This window comes from Pipistrellus hanaki, assembly GCF_964339955.1.
Source record: "Pipistrellus hanaki genome assembly, chromosome: 3".
In the NCBI taxonomy this organism is placed as follows: domain Eukaryota; kingdom Metazoa; phylum Chordata; class Mammalia; order Chiroptera; family Vespertilionidae; genus Pipistrellus; species Pipistrellus hanaki.
In genome coordinates, this window is record NC_140505.1 from 23,003,763 (window position 1) to 23,026,501 (window position 22,739).

The 22,739-nt window shown below is 35.5% G+C and overlaps 1 protein-coding gene across 3 annotated transcripts in view; it reads right to left on the reverse strand.

Annotated features, from left to right (window-relative positions):
- Positions 1–22,739, reverse strand: part of KAT6A (lysine acetyltransferase 6A) — a 97,105-nt gene that overhangs the window by 27,581 nt on the left and 46,785 nt on the right. For 2 of the 3 annotated variants that reach the window (XM_084879769.1, XM_084879767.1), the window contains 6 exons: positions 19,682–19,797; positions 18,303–18,384; positions 17,199–17,334; positions 15,327–15,640; positions 12,835–12,953; positions 1,047–1,162 (listed from right to left, as the gene is read on the reverse strand). In XM_084879769.1, coding sequence (XP_084735895.1) covers positions 1,047–1,162; positions 12,835–12,953; positions 15,327–15,640; positions 17,199–17,334; positions 18,303–18,384; positions 19,682–19,797 — 883 coding nt within the window. The remainder of the gene's footprint in view (positions 1–1,046; positions 1,163–12,834; positions 12,954–15,326; positions 15,641–17,198; positions 17,335–18,302; positions 18,385–19,681; positions 19,798–22,739) is intronic. The other variant, XM_084879768.1, reaches the window with a different exon arrangement.

A 22,739-nucleotide genomic window follows, 5' to 3' on the forward strand; every position in this document is an offset into this window, starting at 1 on the left:
GACTATTCCCACTTCCCTGGAAATAAACTATATTAAAGTACTCTATATAGTGTAAGTCACTAAATGTATTCACGTTGTTATAATTATTTTTGCTAATATTTTGGACAAGCAATGTTACTAGATAAGTAAAAAGTCATACAATGAATACTTAGAATATGGGTTCAACCCACAGAGCACCATAATTTATTATTCCTTACAACAACCTGTTAAATAGCAAACTGTGGCATAATTTAGATTAAACAGAGCATTAATGTAGTAGACAGCTATATTTCAAATGATAATCATGTTTATTTTTCTTACCAAATCTTTTCAACTCTTTTAATTTAAACAATACATAATAACTGACATTATTGAGCACTTACCATTCTCTAAGGGATTTACATGTTTTAACCAATGCAATGTTCACAAGAAATCTTATGAGGACAGTACTACTATTACCCCCATTTCAAAGATGAGGAAAGTGAGGTAGAGTTGGGTAACTTCTAAGGGCAGCTTATAAATGTCACAGTTGAGTCATGAAATAATTTGGTTCTATTAAACACAATGCCTCACCCCAAAGAGCTGGTGACTGATCAGTTTTTATATCTGGAAACCTGAGCTATTTATATATAATTTAATATCATTTATCCAATTATTTCTGGGGGGAAAATATTAAGTCTCTTAAATTATAAAAATTTAGATAAAGGCTACTAAGTGAAACTTTACTAATGGGCAAGTATAAGAATTTTTTTCTCTTTCTTTTAATTCTTAGTGTGAGTTATATTAAGGCAAATTGTCTTAAAGGAAAAAACATTCCCCTTTCATTCTGACCAGGTGTCAGGTTCCAATTTTAAATATCAGCTTTTGGGTAAGTTACGGGAAAACAAATCTAAAGGTGACTAGGATTAAGTGACTGCCAAAGTATGCTGCTATTAAAGACATTTAAAAGCCACTAGTTTCCTCAAATGTAAAAAGATGAAAGAGACTAAAATGTCCCCAGGATCCCTTCTAGAACTGAAGTTCTATGGAATTAAAAAGTAGAAGGTAAAGGGTCTCTCATAACATACCTTGAGTATTCTTGAGGATATGGGGAGGAGTACCAGGTGTGAATTTCATATTTCCCAAACTCAATTACAGAGGGACAGCGGACTTGTGGATCAGGGGGACCAGTCACTCCAACTTTCTGTGCAGGCAAAAAACACATTACAAAATTTAACTAAATTAAGTACACTGAGACAGATAACAAACAAACAAAAACAAAAAAACAACCTGAATCTAAATTTGTCTTCTCAAAATTCCATGGGAGAACAAAAGAGCCAAGTTTTGAAATAAGTTGTATTATTTAACTAGAGCACTCAAATGAAGAACAAAAATGCTGATAAATCTTAGAGCCTAATACGGTTGGTGTCACTGGATTTCATGTTTAATAATACTGTGAATCTTTTCCTCAACTAAACTCATGCCCTTAATGACTTAGTTATTAAAGAGGAACTGCTGGAACAGACACACACACACACACACACACACACACACACACACACACACTGACAACAGAAACGACCTGTAAGCACATACAGGAAAAAAAAATTTTTTTTCTGACTTGGGAAAGTAGATATTTAAGAAAAATAAAGAGAGAATATGGCAAAACAAGTATCAAAAGAGTCTTCATTTTGCACTGCCCAGAAAATTCCCTTCATTAGCAGCTCTTTACAGATTTGACCAAAGAAAAAAATATTCCACTATACACATACTGTTATCCCTTTTATCTACTTTGTATTTATAATAAAAACAACTTTGCCCTAGCTGATTTGGCTCAGTGGATAGAACATCGGCCTGTGAACTAAAAGGTTCCCGATTCAATTATAGTCAAGGGCACATGCCCCGGTTGTGGGCTTGATCCCCAGCTGGGGGGCGTGCAGGAAGCAGCTGATCAATGATTCTCTCTCATCATTGATGTTTCTATCTTCTTTCCCTTTCCCTTCCTCTCTGAAATCTATAAATATATTTAATGAATATATTTTAAAATATATTTAAAAATAAAATAGCAATGATCTGAATAACTACGCTTCCTAAAAAGGATAACTTGTAAAGTCTTTATGACTCCCATACCAGCAATTCCAATATAAGTCATTGTTAAGGACCATAAAGATCAGGTAATTAGATTTTCTCTGCACCTAATATAGCAACATATTCATATATACATACACATAGATGTGTATATTATGCATTAACAAATGTGTATGTATATGCATATTTATCATGGATACTCTACAAACATTTACTGACTTAAAAAAAAAAAAAATGGACCCTGGCTGGGTGGCTCAGTTGTTTGGAGTGCCGTCCCATGCACCAAAAAGGTGTGGATTTGATTCCCAGTTGGGGCACATACCCAGGTTGCAGGTTTGATTTCGGATCAGGGGGTATATGGGAGGCAACTGATCAATGTTCCTCCCTCACATGGAGGTTCTCCCTTTTCCCCCTTTTTAAATAAATAAATAGATCCTCAGGTGAGGATTTAAAATTTTTTTTTAAAAGAAAAAGGTAGAGATTTAAAAAGTCCTTTGTTGGAGCCCATTGTAGCACACACACACCCTTTACAAAACTGAAAAGATCAGAGCTTTTTATTAACTTTCTAAATAGAAATTCATTTAAGGAAGAAGCCTCTTCACCACATCTCATTTGCACACTCTCCCTGGTCTTCCTGTTTTTCTTTTCTAAAAAGCCAGGGGACTATCTCAGGTTTCATACTGGAAAACAGCCAAGTGAAACCTCAACCTCTTCCTTAGACACCTCAAAACAAAAGACAAACATTTATTAAGCTGGGTGAATTGTGTTATTGACACCAAGGCACACTGGGGGTATCTTCCAAAGACAAAAATCATAAGGAAATAGACAAGACAGGGTTAAAGTAAGATTTCTTTTCATTTCTCAAAACCAAAATAGAACTTTGTAGGTTTTAAAAACATTGTTCTTTAAACTACATTCCAGAATCAAGTATTCTAATTAATGAAGTTGTACCTTTTATTAATCAACCTATCTTTACAGCTCAAAAATAACAAGAACAGTACTAGTATAAAAAATATCAGAATTACCAAATATCAGAAATTAGATCTAAGTTCAAACTGGAAGCACAAAAGTTGAACATGCACCTGCTGCAGCACTGCCTGTTGTTTGGGAGCTTTCCCATCAGCTGCCCGGGGCTCTTCCAGGTGGATGCCTGACGTGAAATTGGATATCCAGTTCCAGTATAACTGTTTGCACATCACCGCAACTAAGAGAGTCTGTGTGAGACGAGCCTCGCAGCAGACTTCCCCACTCCACCTCCTCTCACCTTTGTGCACTGTAAATTGTCTGGCACATGCGCTCATCCACCTGTCCTCCACCACCTCCAATTCCCTGGTGAGAGTCTCCTGAGCCAGTGTGTCTCCCTTTACTAAGGTTTAGAAGTTAACAAAGACTCTATGCTGTGAGGAAGCAAAAGCTGCAGCTAAACCAGTCATTAACCCAGTCCTTGCCAAAGTAAAATTATCCATCTGAGTTACAAGATCACCTCTGATAAGCCATTTTATTTTTAAATTTCAGCCAAAATACTCCTTTGTTAAACACTCAACTTTCCATCAACAGAAGGACTTGTATGCATGCATATAAATACAATCAATGGACACAAAACTCTGGGGAGGGAGGGTATGTATGGGGGAAAGGGACAATATTAAAATATGTACACAGATAATAATTTAATTAAAAATGTAAAAAATAGCCGGGACCGGTTTGGCTCAATGGATGGAGCGTCGGCTTGGGGACTGAAGGGTCCTGGGTTCGATTCCTGTCAAGGGCGTGTATCTTGGTTGCGGGCATATCCCCAGTAGGGGGTGTGCAGGAGGCAGCTGATCGATGACTCTCTCTCATCGATGTTTCTAACTCTCTATCTCCCTCCCTTCCACTCTGTATAAAATCAATAAAATATATTAAAAAAAAAAAATGTAAAAAATATAAATAAATTTTAAAAAAATAAACACTCAACTTTCCAAAGCAGCAGTTACCTGATATAATTGAGAGCACAAAATATTTTTTAAAAACTTGTTAATTCAAGTTCTGCTACTTTGTACCCTCCTTATTTGAATATGCCAAAAATTTTAAAAGATGACATATTCCAGGCGAGAATACACTTTTTAATCTAAAAAAGTTAAGGGAGGGCACTAAACACAGTAGTAATTGGGTTAAACAAAAGATAACTTTAAATGTGCCTATTCTAGATAATAAAGCTTTTATTAACAGTTTATAAGAAAAATTATTACTCTTCTATAAAAACTCCACTTCCCTTAAATCACTTATCTAATTCTAATTTTCAATATATAGTGGCAACTCTTATAATACCCTCAAATCCAGATCTAGTACAAATATGAAAATTACAATCATGTAGATACAGCCCTGCTGCTCCCTGCCCTTTGCCCTCCATTAGATAAACCCCCCTTGGCCTTCCTTCTCCCTCTCCCCTGGGTAAATGGCATTTTGAAGTGGGAGTGGAGGGTTATATATACTGCACCCTTATTATCAATATGAGAATATGAAATGTGGAGAGAGGAGACATCTTTTTGGTATTTGAACATTTTCCCTTAGAAACAGTATAATAAAAATAATTCCGTCCACTTGGGATTAAAAATTACATGATGAAAGAGATATGTAAGAATAAGTTCACATGCTCCCAAATGTAGAGAGCATGAACTAAATAAAGAGAATCAGCATTTGTGGAATATGTACTGTGCCAGACTCTGCACCTTATATCACTATCTCATTGAATCCCCACAATCCACTCCTCATAGAAAACAATGTGCTCACTTTATAGATAAGAGGGAAACTATGTGGCTCAGAAAGGTTAAGCGGTAAAAACATACAGAATAGAAATATCAAGAGAAAAGCATAAAGAACAAAATGAGTAGAAGTGAGATAGGAAATATGGGTAGCCCTCAACTAATTAATAATTTGAATTCCCAAAGTCTACATGTTTTTTTGAACTGAAACTTAGTTTAAAAAAATAAATAAATAAAATAAAAAATGATGCTACAAGTGCACAGAATTTTATCCAAAACTCTTGGAAGAGAATATGCTTTGGAATTCTGAAATTTTTTTTTGATGTTAGGAAAGCATTACAATACATACTAATATATGTATCTTAAATAGACAACTCTTGTAGGATTCAGCAGACACTCCATAAACTGACATTATTGATATTTCTTTAGCAAAACATGAATGTTCACATTAAATGGGATATCAATACATAGTCTCAAGTCAGTTCAAATCATGTTTGCCAACAATTGAGTTAAATGAGATCTTATTGTAAGATGAGTTATAAATTTCTTTTTCATTCTCCAAAAAAGATACATAGATGGCCAATAAGAACATGAAAGATACTCAACATAACTAATCATTAGAGAAAAGCAAATACAGACAATGAGATATGACTTCATTATAATGGCTACTATTAAAAAAAAAAAAAACAGAACAAAACAAAAAATCAGAAAACAGCAAGTATTTTAAAAGAATGTGAAGAAACTGGAACTCTTGTGCATTGCTGATAGAAATGTAAAATGGTGTAGCCACTGTGGAAAACAGTATGGCAGTTCCTAAAAAAATAAAAATTATCATTTGAATCAGCAAATTCACTCCTGGGTATATAAGAATTGAAAGCAGGAGCTTGAATAGATATTTGTCCTCTCATGTTCACAGCATCATTATTCACAATAGCCAGACGGTGGAAGCAAGCCAAGTGTACAAAAACAAATGAATGGATAAACAAGACATGGTAAAAACATACAATTAAATATTACTTAGCCTTAAAAAGATACATGCTACAAATTGGATGAACTCTGAAAACATGCTAAGTAAAATAAGCCAGACACAAATGGACAAATACCACATGATTCCACTTATATGAGGTCTACCTAGAGTAATTACATTCATAGAGACAGAAAGCAGAATGGTAGCTGCCAGGGGCTGAGAGAGGAGGAAATTAGATGTTTTTGTTTAACTGGTCATTCCTTCTCAGTTTCACTAATTTCTACAAGTTTAAATATCCCAGGACTCCTCAAAGCTCTTTTCTTCTCTTTTGGTGATTTTATCTAGTCTCATTCCTTTAATACCACCAACTTTCTGACAAGTCCTAAATTTAGATTTTTAAACCTGTGTGTTGAATACTAGATACATACATCCCACTAATTGCTAGCTCCTCTCTTGAATGTGTTATAGCAAGCATGTCAAACTTGAGACCCACAATGAATATTTTGTGGCCCAGCCAATATAACAGTATTTAAGAAATGTCGTAAGAAAAATTTCGTAGCTTAATTTTTACAATATCCTGTTCTACATAATTATTACATGAACTACAATGTTCGCTAATGACTGATTACTATAATCATGTTGCATTCATTTCCCTTATGTGCCTTACGCGCACCATTTCTCTCCACTAATACTAGCAGCGAGTATTTTAGTAGTCAATTGCGACATCATTAGTCTTGGACTGACTTGTTTGGTGTGTGCAACAGGAAATATTTCACTTTCGCAGCACAAGAAAAATAGGTGTATTTGCATTATGCTTATTAATGTGTGCTGTTATTCAGTATTTGGTAAGTTAATGTTCAAGAAAAAATATTAATTTTTATTAAAATGGTCTATTATTTTATGTTAACGATTACTCATTTATTCCAGCCCTTTGTATTCTGCATGTCTCCATCGAAAGAAACCTACATTTCTATGAAAATTGAAGCTTTTGTTTTTTTTGTGGTCCACATAAACTTAAACCTTGTTTATTTTGGCCGTGTTAGCCTTTTGAGTGTGACATGCTAGTGTTATAGGAATCTCAAGTTCAACAGTCCAAAATCAAACTCCAGATCTTCTTTTCCCCACACCTCTTCCTCTTGTGTTCTCCTCCATCTCAATAAATGGCAACTCCCTCCATCGAGTGTGCTCTGGACACTACTCCTTGCTTTCATAATCATCTAATCCAATAGCATATCTAATGGGTCTGCCTCAAAACATAATCAAGAATTATAATTGACTACTACCACAATGATCCCCATCTCTCTCTCTCTCTCTCTAAATATTTTTACTGATTTCAGAGAGGAAGAGGAGGGGAGAGGGAGAGAGAGAAACATCTATGAGAGAGGATCACTGATCGGCTACCTCCTGTATGCCCCCTACTGGGGATCAAGCCCACAACCCAGGCATGTGACCTTTGACTGAAATCGAACCTGCAATCTTCAGTCCGCAGGCTGATACTCTATCCACTGAGCCAAACCAACTAGGGCTGATCCCCATCTCTTATGTAAATAATGCTAATAGTCTCATAAGTTCTCCCTGCTTTTGTATTTTCCTCCTTCAATCTACACAGAAGCCAGAGCAATCTATATAATTAAAGCGTAATACGCTAATTAGACCAGACAGCCGAATGACCTTCTGGACATCCTTCCAGATGACCTTCTAGACAAAGTCAGGGCTATGAGGACCAAGGCAAGCCACTGAGGCTGAGAGGGACGAGCCCCTTGCATGAATTTCGTGCACAGTGCCTCTAGTACTTTTATAACGTGTCAGATTGTATCACTCTTCTCAAAATCCTCCAAGAGTTCCTATCTCACTCAGTATAAAAACCATAGCCTTTATAATGGTCTAGAAGACCGTACAAAATCAGGCCTCCCATTATCTTTCTGTGTTCATTATCTAATTTATCTCCTCAGCTCTAACAGCACTGTCCTACTTGTATTTCCTTGACCATGCTAAGCACAAAACCCAATCGAGGGCCTTTGCATGCCTGCTCCCTGTCTGGAATGCTATTCCCCCTGATATCCACATGGCTTATTCCCTCACCTCCTTCAAGGTTCTACTAAATGTCAGATATTCCCTAAAACAATGATTTAAAACTGCACAAATCCATCCTTTCCCTCTGAATTTTCTCTTTCCCTCTTCTGACTTTCTCTATAACTGGCATACCATTTACCATCCCCACCCCAACTAAACTATAAGCTCCATAAAATAAGAATTTAAAAAAAAAAAATCTGTTCACTCCTGTATAGTCAGTGTCTGACACATGGTAGGTAACTCAGTACTCAGTAACACTTATTGTTAAGTGAATGTTATCTATAACTTCAGCTATTAACCATGTAGCTTCACCCCTATCATCTGTTGATAAGCCGGCAAGGCTCCTATCCCAAACTCTCCCACTTCCATATACAAGTCTACAAAAGTTGTCCATTTTAGACTTTACACAAATCCCCAGATTATTAAAGCATGATTTTTTCTTCCATTCATAAAAGCTCCTCCTACCACATTTAGTATCATCATGTACTAAAAATAGAAGAACACTGGGAAACCTATTTGGTTCCATCTTTCCTAACTCCCAACCCAACACTATCTTTTCTATGCTATCCTAAATCTTTCTCAAAAATCTCTGCCTACTGTACCTCCTGCACCTCCCTTTAGACCCTAGTCACTTCTCATTCTAACTACTGTAATCACTGATCTCATAGATGTCCTTGTTCAAGTGTTTTTCAATCCACTACGCACTGTATCACCAGAGGTAAGTATACAATCAAGTCACCCTCTTTTTAAAATTCTTCAGTAGCCCTTCAAGAGCTATTTGACTATTTTTAAAAGCTACTGTAACTAAAAAATAAAGTACAAACTCCTTACCATGTACCATAACACCCTGCTCAAATATAACCTCTACAAAGACTCCGCTAACATCCCTAGATGGATACTTTCCTGTTTATTCTCACTACATCTATGTAAATCTCTATAGTAACATTATACTATAAACTAGCAGTTTAAGAGTTAAGGATCTGGGGTCAGACTCCCTGGGTTCAAATACTGATTCTAAAACTAAAACTTAACTATATAATTTTAGATAAAATAATCCTTCTAAGACTTCAATTATTTCATCTGCAAAATGAGAGCAAATAATATATAAGGTTGTATTATAAGCAACCAATTGATATGTAATGCTGAATATAGTATCTAGAACAGAGTAAAAGAGTACCTACCCTGTTTCCCCGAAAATAAGACAGTGCCTTATATTATTTTTTTCTCCCAAAGTTGCGCTAGGTCTTATTTTCAGGGGATGTCTTATCTTTCCATGCGCTAGGTCTTATTTTCAGGGCAACACGGTATTACTAATTACGTTGTTTTAATTATTTATCATTGTCTCCACAACTAGAAGAGACACATTTTCTATTCATTTATGTATTTCTAGTAACTGCTCCTAAGATAGCTAACAGAAGCTCACATTTATCTAGCCTTCACTACATGAATGACACACTAAGCCATTTTGTAAATATCAACTCATTTAATCCTTTCAACCAATCTATTAAGTAATTTGTTCGACCAAGGTCACTTAGAAGAGATAGGATTTGAAGTCTGTTTCTAGTACCTAACCCTTTAACCAGTATCTATTAAAATTCTTTAGAAAATTATGTTAATGAACTCAAATATATCTAAACAGCCTCTTAATATGTCTTATAATTAATGGGAAAATGCCTAAGATCATTAAAGCCGTCGCTCACTCCCCAGCCCTGACTTCATCGATATCAAGGAGAAATCACTCCAATAACAAAAGTAGTCATGGGGATACCTTAAATTCCTGGCATACCAAGACTAATGCACTCTTACTAGCCAACATCCAGTTCTAGGCTAGTAATTCAGTATATTTCTTACCATTTCCTAAAAAGTGTTCCACTCTGTTTTCTCTCTCACACTAAACTACAGCTGGTCCTTGCTCCGCATGGTGCCATGTTAACTGAAACACATACCAGAAGTGAGATAAAAATCTCAATCACCAAAGGAATGTATAAAGCATGGACACAATTCTGATGTGCACATATCCATTAACATAGTGCCGTGCAAAGTAAGGACTGCCTGTGTTATACACTTTTACCGGCAGCTATTGTGTTTTCTACATCTCCACAGTGTGACTTGTACAAGGTAAGCCCTCAAATATTTATTAATCTGATAGATCAATTACTGAAATATCTCTTGTATTTTAGTACTTATTTATTCCTCAAAGCACAAGTTAATGTTTACTGCACCTACTAAGCCCCCTTTCTCTCCATTTACCTAAATTCTAATCATTCTTTGAGCCTGCTTCTTCTGTGAACATCTAAGATTGTTAGCAAGATCACACCAATTCTTACTTATTCTTAATCTGCTGTGAACATGTGGAATAATCTGTATCATTTAATACAGATCGTATAAATTGGTACTCTATGCCACTGTTTGCTATTTATCTTCTACGTAGCTTTCCCTACTTGAATTCAGTACATGTCTTATAATTCTGGTGCCTCCAGTAACTTTATTTTTTTAAATTAATCTTCACCTGAGGATATTCTTTCCATTAATATTTAGAGAGAGTGGAAGTGAAGAGGAGAAAAAGAGAAACATCGATGTGAAAGAGACACATCCATTGGTTGTCTTCCACTTGCTCCCTGACTGGGGATTGAATCCGCAACTGAGGTAATGTGCCCTTTACCAGAATCAAACACAGGATCCATAAGTCCGAGGGCCAACGCTCTAACCACTGAGCAAACTAGGTAGGGCCCAGCAAGATTTTTTAAAAGGATAATGCAGGGTGTTATTGTGATTAAAGGCAAAACATTTGAAGTCACACAGGCCTGAGTTATAGCTATAGCAGCAAAGTCATGCAACCTCCTTATATGTAAAATGGGGATAATCTTTACTTCAGAGTTAGAAAATTATTATTTTTAAATATATTTTTATTGATTTCAGAGAAAGAGAGGGAGGGAGGGAGGGAAGGGGGAGAGAGGGAGAGAGAGAGAGAGAGAGAGAGAGAGAGCGAGCGCGCGTGCGCTAGAGAGAGAGAAACATCAATGATGAGAATTATTGATCGATGCCTCCTGCATGTTCCCTACTGGAGATTGAATGCACAACCTGGGCATGTGCCCCTGACCAGAAGCAAACCCGGAACCCTTCGGTCCGCAGGTCAACGCTTATCCATTGAGCCAAACCAGCTAAGGGCTTGAGAGAATTACTGAATCTAGCTTACTTCATCTCTAATTAAACTGTTCAATTCTTTATTATTCTTTTCAAAAAAGAAAATTATTTTAATACCCCAGATTTCAAAAATGCTTATCAATCAAATCCTGCGAAACTAAAATCATTAAAATTAAGTATGGAAATTCAATATGCTATTTGGTTACTATTTTATGTAAAAATCATTCTGTATATTTCAAGAAGGCTATTATGCTACAATGGAATGAGCTGAATACAAATGCTTCTTTTTGGTGATGGACCTTATCAAAAATACCATCTCCTCCAAGCTCTTAACATGATAGTTGAAATAAAATTCCAGAACAAAAGCCTACATTAGTAATTTTTTATGCTTCTATTTTCTTTTCAGAGGTGGTTCTTTTTTATAGAAATGTTCCTTATATAGTTAATGATGGAACATAGAGCCAGGCAAACTATATCCTTATTTCTCCTGAAATTAAAACAAAAAAACAAAAATCAAAACCAATTAATAAATGGCCCTTTCCTTTTTGATAAAAATCTTGCTAAGCATGTCAGTAACTCTTGAATTAGAAATATACCATATTAAATTTAGTTACTCAATATTGGCACAAATATTGGATCTGCTTTTCTGAGTTTCCCACTAAATTGTAAATTCTATGTCTTACTCACTTACTCACTTAGTCCCTATAACTAGCAGTTTCTAAAACAAAGCAGGCACTTGCTAAATGGTGAGGTGTTAGCTGGAAGGGTTCCAATATTAACTCCTTTATCACTTATCTCTTTTTAAAAAAAATATTCACTGGGGATAGAGCCCACAATCTGGGCATATGACCTGACCAGGAATCAAACCATGACCTCCTGGTTCATAGGCCTATGCTCAACAACTAAGCCATGCCAACTGGGCTCATTTATCTCTTAATGGTACAACTAATAATCTATATTAAAATTTTCCTGCAAAAATTTTGAAACAAAGGTTGAAGCAATTTCTACTACACCATATGTAGACTCTCAAAAATGACTATTCATTATCTTTATGAATGCTTCATTTTTTAAAAATATATTTTATTGACTTTTTTACAGAGAGGAAGGGAGAGGGATAGAGAGTCAGAAACATCGATGGGAGAGAAACATCAATCAGCTGTCTCCTGCACACTTCCTATTGGGGATGTGCCCGCAACCAAGATACATGTCCTTGACTGGAATTGAACCTGGGATCCTTCAGTCTACAGGCTGACACACTATCCACTGAGGCAAACCAGCCAAGGCTGAATGTTTCATTATTCAAAACATTCTCTAATCTAATCAGCAGTAACTTTCCCATTCACTCCAACCCACTTGATTACATTAAGTCAGAAAACCTGAGAGTCATCCTTGATGACCTCTTGCTCCTTCAAATTACACAGAATCTATCACCAAGTTCAACTGATTCCATCGCTAAAATATATTCTAAATCCATCTACCTCACTCCCATTTCCACTGCCACCTCTTTAGTTTAAATGGCCAGCTTCTTTCATCTAGATTATTGAAAAAGCCTCAAAATTAGTTTCTCTACTTCTACTCTTATCCAATTCCAATCCATTCTTAATATGGTGGCCAAAAAAACCCACACTATTTTTAATGCAAATCTAATCCCGCTATTTCCTTGCTAAAAGTCTTTCAATAGTTTCCCCAAAGTACTAACTTATGGAAGGAAAATAATTCTACAGAGAAGAAACATGGAAGAATATTCCTAGATCAGATGGATCAATAAATTGCTATTACTGCTTTACCCACAATATAATTAACCTTTTGTTTCTCATCCATGAACAAATTATGTGATTGTCCAATCTGAACATCCAACTTTACCTGCAATGCTTGTTCTTGGATATCACGAAATAACTCCATATCTTTCTCAGTCATGATTTCCTGGCTCCCAAAAAGCCGTTCCTCACTTTCTTGTTTGCCATCCCAGCCATCCTGATTGTCTGCATATAAAGAACAGGTTCACACATAATTAATACACTACCCTCAGTTTAATACATTATCTAGAAAAAAATTTCAGAAGTCTTTATCTCAGTTTGGAGACCTCAATAATTATTTACATTATTTTATATAACAGAGAAGAGATAGCATTAAACTGACTCAGAAAGATAATGTATTATATCAGCCTTATAAAAAAAACCTTGAATTGTCTTCTTAAAAATACTATATAACTAAATGTAAATGTTATTAATAGGGCTTACATTTTAATGTATTATATTATTAATACATACAAGCGAAATAAGAAAAAGTTCTAAAGAGAATAAAATTTATTTCGAGATAGTATGAATACAACACTTTTTGTGTACATTGTACATTATTTTTTCAATCCTTGGTAATATGGGAGAAGTTTATGTTATAACAAGACATAATTTTCATCACCTGGAAACAGAAAATCTGCTCTTTCAAACTTCTCAGTGAAGGATCACCTTAAGGCCAATACATTCTTATCTCAGCAAAAGATAACCTTTGAAATGGCTACCTTAACTGATGTCAAGAAATACCAACTCCCTTCACAGTCTGTCCCTGTTAAAGTAAGAACTCCACAAACCTGAGGATCACAGAGATAATTATCTGGATAAGTATGATAAATTGTAACTGCCCGCTAAAGGAGGCATCTTCACTGCAGGAGAATGCAGTGAAAAAAAATTAGTGAAGGAGTGTTGAGGGATTACATGGATCATTATTCTTTGCATTTCAAGATGACACTGCTGATAGTGTGCCATCAGCATTTCCTCTCTGTATGAACGTAGCTGAAAAGACCAATTAGTGAGGTAGTTCTTATCAACTGCACATATAAGCTGTCTGTTATTCATTTAGTATAAGAAAAAGAACAAGGACTCATTGTTCACAATATTCCCAAACTGAAAAACATATATAAAGATGCTATGTGACATGAATGCCCTCTAGTGCATGACACAGACAGATGCAGGCACAATCTAGTAGTACAGCAATCAGTAGCATAGTTATCAGATGGTGCAAGGTTGCTCCTTAAACTCTAAAACTCATTTTTTAAAAATGACAGAGCCAATTAAAGCAAAAGCTCACACCAATGCCTAAAAATCAATATTGATTCTCCATATACTTTATACATTTGCTCTAATACATTTCTATTTCTATAGTATTCCAGTAGATTCTTCTAAAAATCATCCATAGTGAAATAGTTAATATAATATTGCCTTTCATCAAGATCTGCTTTATTCTTTCCATCTAAGTCCAAACTAAATGACTTGCATATCTTCTTAAACATGCTGAAACTAGAGCTTTTCTACAGTCTACATAGTTGATAAAGACATAAAAAGTACTTAAATGCATACAGTAATTAGTTGATTGCCACTTTGGTGAAAACTTGATCAATATAGCATTAAATAGTGGCACCTTACAATGATGAGAATTTTCTCTTTTGCTCCAAACCCATCAACCATTTATATAAGCAAGAATGAAAACAATGATGCAGTGAAAACTATCACCAATGGGACATTCAGAAGAAGAAAATCAAAGTGAAGACATTATCTTACAGTATATGAGACAAAAGAGGCTTGTTATCCAAAAAAGTCCATTCCCATTCTGCTCCTTTCCTCGGGCCATTTCTACTTTCTTCTCAGTGCTAGGTTCTCTAAACTCATAGCACTCAAGCAACAAGGCTAGTTTAAGTTTCAGTTATCCAAAGAGCTCATGAAAATGTTCTCCTCTAACTTGAATTACCTACTACACTATTAAATATTTTTCTCAGATGTTTTATACTTTGAAAAGGAAACCACTTAGCCTGATACATAAACAAATGGACTGAAGCTATGACTCTCTCTCTCTTTTAAGTGAAAAATTATAAATGTATTTGCCAAGATTTGAAGTAGAAAAATCAATGACCTTATATTTCCTGATATTTTATTCATTTCCTTGTGCTTTCTTAAATCAACAGCATTTTATTCACCCTTACTCTTTCCAACTTCCTTCAGGAATTATGTAAATAAGCATCATGATGCTCATCACATGATTTATTTTATAATTTATGAAACAAACAATTATCCTTGATTCAAGCATATAGCCTAAATATCTAACGGCAGATTCTTCGTGGTTCTACCAAAAAAGCACCATCTTTTGTCTAATAGCTCTTATTTGTCCCTTCTGCAACTTCATGTCCAGCCTTACACATTCTTGCCATAGTTATCACCTTATTTTCATTATATGTGTATCTTTAATACATTCTTATGTTCCATAACTAATTTTTACTAATCAAATAAGTGTATTCCAGAGAACTAGTGTTATTATAAATAACACGCTTTTGAAATACTTTTTGTTTCTTAGTGAACAACCTTTACCTGTGGGCCAATCTGAAGAGCTTGATTTTCTGTTGCCCTTTTTCCTGATTCTATATTGCTCAGAGTAGTCTACCACTTCCCCTCGTGGTTTCCGCCCATCAGGGGAAGGGGTGAAGAATTTGGTAAGGCCATCAATGAGCCCTTTGGTTTTCTTGTTGAATTTCAAAGAGACACTGCTATCTCTGCAGAAGTCCAAGCCATCTATTCGCTCCAAATACCCTTCTTCTGATGATGCTGATTGGCTGGAGAGAGTGATTTTCCGTTTCCGACCCCTTCCAGGGCCAGTTCGAACTTTGCTGAAGGGACCTTTTGATCTAAACAATCAAAAAGGAAAAAGGATAACTATTTTTTTAAAATCTGTATGAAGTTTCTATTTATTATATAACATATAATTAGTAAATAACCTACAACTTTATAAAAAGTCTATATTAAAATATTTCATAAATTATAAATATTATATAAAGAAACAGCAATATTTCTAAAAACTCTTATTTCCAAGAAGCCTAGTTATTTTATATTGAAACAAATCCTAAGCCAGGAGCCAGAAGGCATAATTCTGCCACTTACTAGCTGTACATCTTGGACAAATCACATTCTCTCTAAATATCAGTCTTCATCTGTTTAATGAGAGCTGGACCAGAGAACAAGTCAGATCCTTTCAGGCATAAAGTCCTATGATCTCTATACCAACTCAGATTTATACTTTTACCTTTAAAAACAAGGATGGTTTATTCTCTGAAAGTGAGGAATCAAAAGATCACTTTATAGGAAAATTAAAGCTTGATTTAAGGTTTATAATATGAACTACAGGCCCTGGCCAGTAGTTCAGGTGGTTAGAGCTTCATCCTGATATGCTGAGGTTGCGGGAATCGATGCTGGGTCAGGGAACATACAAGAATCAACCAATGAATGCATAAGTAAGTGGAACAACAAATCAATGTTTGTTTGTTTGTTTCTTTCTTTCTTTCTTTCTTTCTTTCTTTCTTTCTTTCTTTCTTTCTTCTCTCTCTCTCTCAATCAATCAATCAATCAATCAATAAAAAACATGATCTACAATGCTGGTACTGTATATTTCAATCTGACGTTGCCCATTCATTTCAAATGTATCACAGTCAAGAGACTCTTAAATGTAGAAAAAATGGGTAAAATGTTTGAGAATAAAGAGAGATTTACAAGCCTTAAGGTATTTTACATTTCATCAAAAGTGAATTACCTTAGATACTTAAAAAAAAAAAAAAAAAAAAAAAAAAAAAAAAAAAAGGTAGAATTAGCTATGGAATCTTGCCCCACTTCCTCCAGACATAGCCCAGTTTCCTATTCCACAAAGGATAATTATATCCTGATTTCTGCTAATAGAGCAAAAACTTGCATTATTTTACCTCAGAACATAAAAATGACACTTAGCTGTGACCTCAATAGTAGAAGCTATCCAGTGATTTGTACAGCTAATAGAAATAAACTACTGAGACTAATATCAGCAGAGAAATCTGTGAAATGCTACAGTAACAATTTTTTCCTTCTTATTTTTTTATAAGGCAATAGTAAGAGCCAGGCATAGGTGCCAGACTACTTGAACTTTAATCCCAGTTCAACATTTACTATAAACTTATGCAAGTTAATTTCTCTATACTATAGTTTCCACCTTCAAAAAATAAGAGTAACAATAGTCCCTACTTCATTGAGTTGTTGGGAGAATTAAATGATTTAACATACAATAAATGTTAGCCATTATTATTACATAAAAGTGCCAATTATAACCATTGGAAATGTTCTCATAAAGCAAATAAGTGAATCCTACACTATAGCGAAGACCCTATCAATAGAGAAGACCCTATCCTTTTCTCCCCTCACCTTGCCACAAGTACAACTTACACCGTGTTTTGTTTCTTTAACCTGTTTTTTGGACGTCCTATTGGATTAGCATAACGCCGTTTTATCTGTGCTGCCTTCTTCTGTAGAAGTTTTCGTCCTTTTTTCCTAGGTCGACATATTTGACATATCCACATGCCTATAAAGAAAGAACATTCCACATAAAAGCACAATAGATATAAATACATTGAAAGAGTTCAGATACTCTTAAGTCAGGAGTTCTTAACCTCTTTCAAATCAAGGACTCTCATTTGAGAATCTGATGAAAGCCTCCCAGAAAAATAAACATAAAAATATATACACACAAAATTCTACAAACAACTAGAAGAGATTTACAAATATCTGAGGCCCACACATGGCTGACGTCCACTAATCCTCAGTTAAAAATCCCTGCTCTATACCTAGCACCCAGATACTGGTTTCTAATTACCATTCTACAAGAAAAGATGCCAGGATTCCACAGAGTAATGGCTGATTCTAGGACTGGCACAGGAAAAATACAGACCAGCTAGAATAGCTTGGGGTGCCAGATAATCAAGAAGTGCTCAAAAGGTAATGAAAGCATATCAAAAAGACACAGGCACCAACTTGAAGGAGCTCCCAATAGTCACATCTGGGTCAAACTTAGCAAAAAAAGAAATAATCAGAGCAATGAGTTAAAATCCATAAAATAAAATAAATATGGTGAGTCTGTAATGATATAAATTAATTTAAAAATAATTAAGTGGGAGAAAAAGATAGCTCTCCTCTATAGAATTCTAATTAATAAATGTAGACGGAATTATGAAAATAGAAAACTCATCATTACCAAATACACAGTAAAATTGGTGCAAGCAAAAATCACTGATGAATGCTAAAGTTGGTGGACAAAGCAGAAAAAGAGTAACTTCCTCTATGGATGTTAATAATAAATCCACATCACATAAGAATCAGGATGCCTAAACAGAAAGACTGCCCTCACCATTAAGGTGATCTTTTTCTTCCTACTTATACAACCCCAAATAAAAAGATGCAAATTACTCTTTCATTTTAACAAAGAAGATAAAAGGCGCTTTCACTAACATAACCCTTTATATTGCCAATTTGATTTCAGAAAGTATTTCTCACCTTTTGGCATCCGGGTAAGTGGTGGGTCACAACACTCCATGTGAAAACCTCGGTCACAGGAATCACAAAAGAGCATGTTATCCTAAAAAAGAGAAAGGCCAGGTCTGCTTAATCTTATAAAACAGAAAACACATCAGGATCGTGACTTCATAAAAGTTAGGAAGATTCAACAACCTCAGAAAGAGGAATTACTGCAATAGTAAAAGTTTCCTTAATTTTTATTAACTGAATAAATGGACAGTCTGAGTTAACAAAGAGATGTGAATTTTTGCTTCATCTGATCTTTAATAGAAACTAGTTTTGCCCAGCCAATGTGGCTCAGTGGTTGAGCATTGACCTATGAATTAGGTCATGGTTAGATGCTGGGTCAGGGCACATGCCTGGGTTGTGGGCTTGATTCCCAGCAGGGGGGCATGCAGGAGGCAGCTGATCACTGAGTCATCTTTGATGTTTCTATCTCTCCCTCCCTTTCTCTCTGAAATCAATAAAATCAAATTAAATATAAATTAAAAATAAATAGTAGCCGAAACCGGTTTGGCTCAGTGGATAGAGAGTCGGCCTGCGGACTAAAAGGTCCCAGGTTTGATTCCGGTCAAGGGCATGTACCTTAGTGAGGTCAAGGGCATGTACCCTACTGGGGATGTGCCAGAGGCAGCTGATCCATGATTCTCTCTCATCGATGTTTCTAACTCTCTTATCCCACTCTCTTCCTCTCTGTAAAAAATCAATAAAATACGTTTTTAAATAAATAAATAATAATGAGTTTCATTACTTTCAAGTTTATCCAGGAATCAGATAGAAGCTAACTTTAATCAGTTTTAATAGTTAAAAAAAAAAAGACAATTTGTAATTAATATATTAACTGACTAGTCCTAAATGAATGCCCCCATACTACTCAAACAATTTCAAAATATTATTTTAAAATAATTTGGTCTGTTTCCTAGGTGATATGGTTCAGTAACTGAGTGTTGACCTATATAGGTCATGGTTTGGTTCCCAGTTAGGGCATATGCCTGGGTTGTGGGCTCAACCCCCAGTGTAGGGCATGAAGAAGACAGCTGATCAATGACTCTCTCTCAACATTGATGTTTCTCTCTCTCTCTCTCCCTTCCTCTCTGAATTAATTTTTAAAAATTTTTTTAATAAATAAAATAAAATAGTTTGGTCTCTGCAAATTTATAATTAAAGTGCTTCAGAAACTACCTAAAAATCTAAATCTCAATGAGCAAGCATACTAAACTAATAATATATAAATTTAAAGAGTCTACTGTTCTAAATTCTGCTGGATGAAGTGACTAAAAAAATAACCAACCATATATAGAAAATACAATAGAATATTCCTAAATGAAATATTCACTTTAGAAGTTAAAGATACTCACTGCATTTTTGCCTTGATCTCGACAAGAGCTACAGGTCTTACACTCGATGCACTGCCACCGTAAGGCCTTCACTCTAACCGTTAGTTCAGGGGAAAACTTTAAACAGGATGGATGACCTAATAAGAGAGAAAAATTCACCAATGAAACCATCATCTATCATTTTGTAAATGTATTAAAGGAATAATGTAGGAAAAGTCAGTATCAAAACATATATCAAAAATAAAATAAAATAAAGAGGATGCTCCTGGAAGCTTACTATATACCCTTTTCATTAGGACTTATATTCCAATTCAATTTTATTAATGCTAAATAGAATTTAGTCTACACTCCACAAATATGATTATAAAAAACTTGACAAACTCCAAATTTTTATTAATCCTGAAATAAAGCATTATGTGTGTACACATGCTTGTATGTATATAATACACAAGATGGCCAGGACATTTCTGGAAGAATATGCAAAACCTTTATAACATGCTAAGATATGATGCTACAAACATTTTAAAGGACTTAATTTAAAGTGAGTTATTCAGCCGAAACAGGTTTGGCTCAGCTGTAGAACGTTGGTCTGCGGACTGAAAGGTCCCAGGTTCGATTCCGGTCAAGGGCTTGTACTTTGGTTGCAGGCACATCCCCGGTAGGGGTGTGCAAGAGGCAGCTGGTCGATGTTTCTCTCTCATCGACGTTTCTAGCTCTCTATCTCTCTCCCTTCCTCTCTGTGAAAAATCAATAAAATATATTTTAAAAATAAATAAATAAAATAAAATAAAGTGAGTTATTCATTCATGATTTAAGGTACTCAAGCTAAAATTAAAACGTAAGGAATATTTCTACTATAACCAGAATTAACAGTAACAGAAAAACATGTTTCCTTTTCCAACAATTAGTATCAGTTTGCTTCTCAAAAATTTAGAGTAGTCAATTTGCCCTCAACTCTGAAAAGGTTTATCCCCTTTCCTCTAAAATTTGGTTATCATTATTATTATTACTAGAGACCTGGTGCATGAAACTTGTGCACTTGGGGGGGGGGGGGGGCGGTGTCCCTCAGCCTTTGTACACCCTCTCACAGTCCGGGAGCCCTTGGGGGATGTCTGACTGACAGCCTAAGCCTCAGTTGGACATCCTTAGCGCTGCCACAGAGGCAGGAGAGGCTCTCACCACCGCTGCTGTGCTCACCAGCCACGAGCCCAGCTTCTGGCTAGCCATGTTCTCCTGCGTTAAGTATCTGCCCCCTGGTGGTCAGTGCATGTTATGGTGACCAGTTGTTGTGCCGTTCAGTTGATTGCATATTAGCCTTTTATTATATAGGATTATTATTGGTGAGAGAAAGGACCGGTTAAATTATTTTTTCTCCTCTCTTTTCTATTCCTAAATAATAGTCTCTCCAATGAGGTGGTAAGAAGTTTATCATCAAAATATCACAAACATTAAAGGAAAATGGAAGAGGTGTAAAACTTTCATTCATAATCTCATCATCCTAGAATAGCCATTTTTTCTATTATTTTCTTTTCTAAACATGGTAAAAACACTTACATGGTTTTAATTATAGGGTATATACTGTTTTGTTGTGTTTTTCATTATTTTATTCAATAATGAATTTTATATTTATATTCCTTAAACATATTACATCCCATTGAGTTGATTCACTATAACCTACCTGACCATTTCCTTACTATTAAGTACTTAGACTATTACCCATAATAGAGCACAATATAAATTATTTCATGTTTATAGATATTTTCCTTCTTTCAAATTAATAATAAATTCCTCAAAGTGAGTTGGTGAGCAAAATGAAATACCAGTAAACATTTTTTATAGCTTGATAGAAATGCACTGCCAAAACATGTTCTAAACCCTATATGTCCAGGGCCACCAGCAAGTACAAATGTTTTCCCACAATTTCAAGTTTTATTATTATAATAGCTATGAATTGACACTTCACTGCTGCTTTGGTGTGAATTCTTATTATTATTTGGGTAAAACATTTTTTTATATGCTCAACTATTAACTTTCTCTTATATAAACTGCCTGTTCATAGACACAGTCCCTTGGACTTTATGCAGCTAGGCTTCAGATATGAGCAAAGTCCTACTAACTGAATGTGTTTGAGTGACTTCTGAATTGCAGAAATGAAGCAAAGACCATCTTCCTCCTCATACTGACTGTTTTTTAATAAGCAAAGTCATAGAAATGCCATTATCTATCTACCCTTTGCCTTTACAGCTACACAGAGCAGTTGTGATGATGGCCAAATTCAGCATTTGAGTATCAAACTCAATAGTTCCACAGCAGCCTCCCACTTCCACCTCTTCTTCTTTTCCTTCTTCATTTTCTTTTTTTGGTTAATCCTTGCCCACGGATATTTTCCCATTGATTTTTAGAAAGGGAAAGGAGGAGAAACACACACAGAGAAACATCCATGTGAAGGAGACACATTGATTGTCTGCCTCCCACTCGCATCCCAACCACGGCCAGGGATAGAACCTACAACCAAGGTAACTGCCCTTGACCGAAATCAAATTTGGGACCCTTCAGTCTCCATGCCGACATTCTATCCACTGAGCCAAACTGGCTAGGGCTTCTACCTCTTTCAAATTAAGGTAGATATAGCGATTCCTTTGGTAGGTTAGTTCTGCAATGTCCCAGGAATCAGTCCTTAAAACCCAGCCTACAGCTTGCCTCTTCAGTCCTTCCAACAACTTCACAAATACCTGATTGCACCATTAAATTCCATTCCTTTTTAAGTATCTAGTGTTTTTCTGACTTGTGAAATATAGAACATTGAAAAGTAAGCTGATGATCAAAGATAAAGCTGATTTTTAAGGCCTTCCTGTAAAGCCTTAAATTCTTTTATTTTACTTAAATCTTTATTGTTAAAAGTATTATATAGGTCCTCCTTTTTCCCCAATTAACCTTTTCCAGCCCACTCCCACCCTCCACACCCCCTACCCCTCCGCCAGGCCCTCACCACCCCACTGTCTGTGTCCATGGGTCACGCACATATGCATTCAAGTTTATTGGTGGATCTCTTCCCACCCACCCTCCCCTGCCTTCCCTC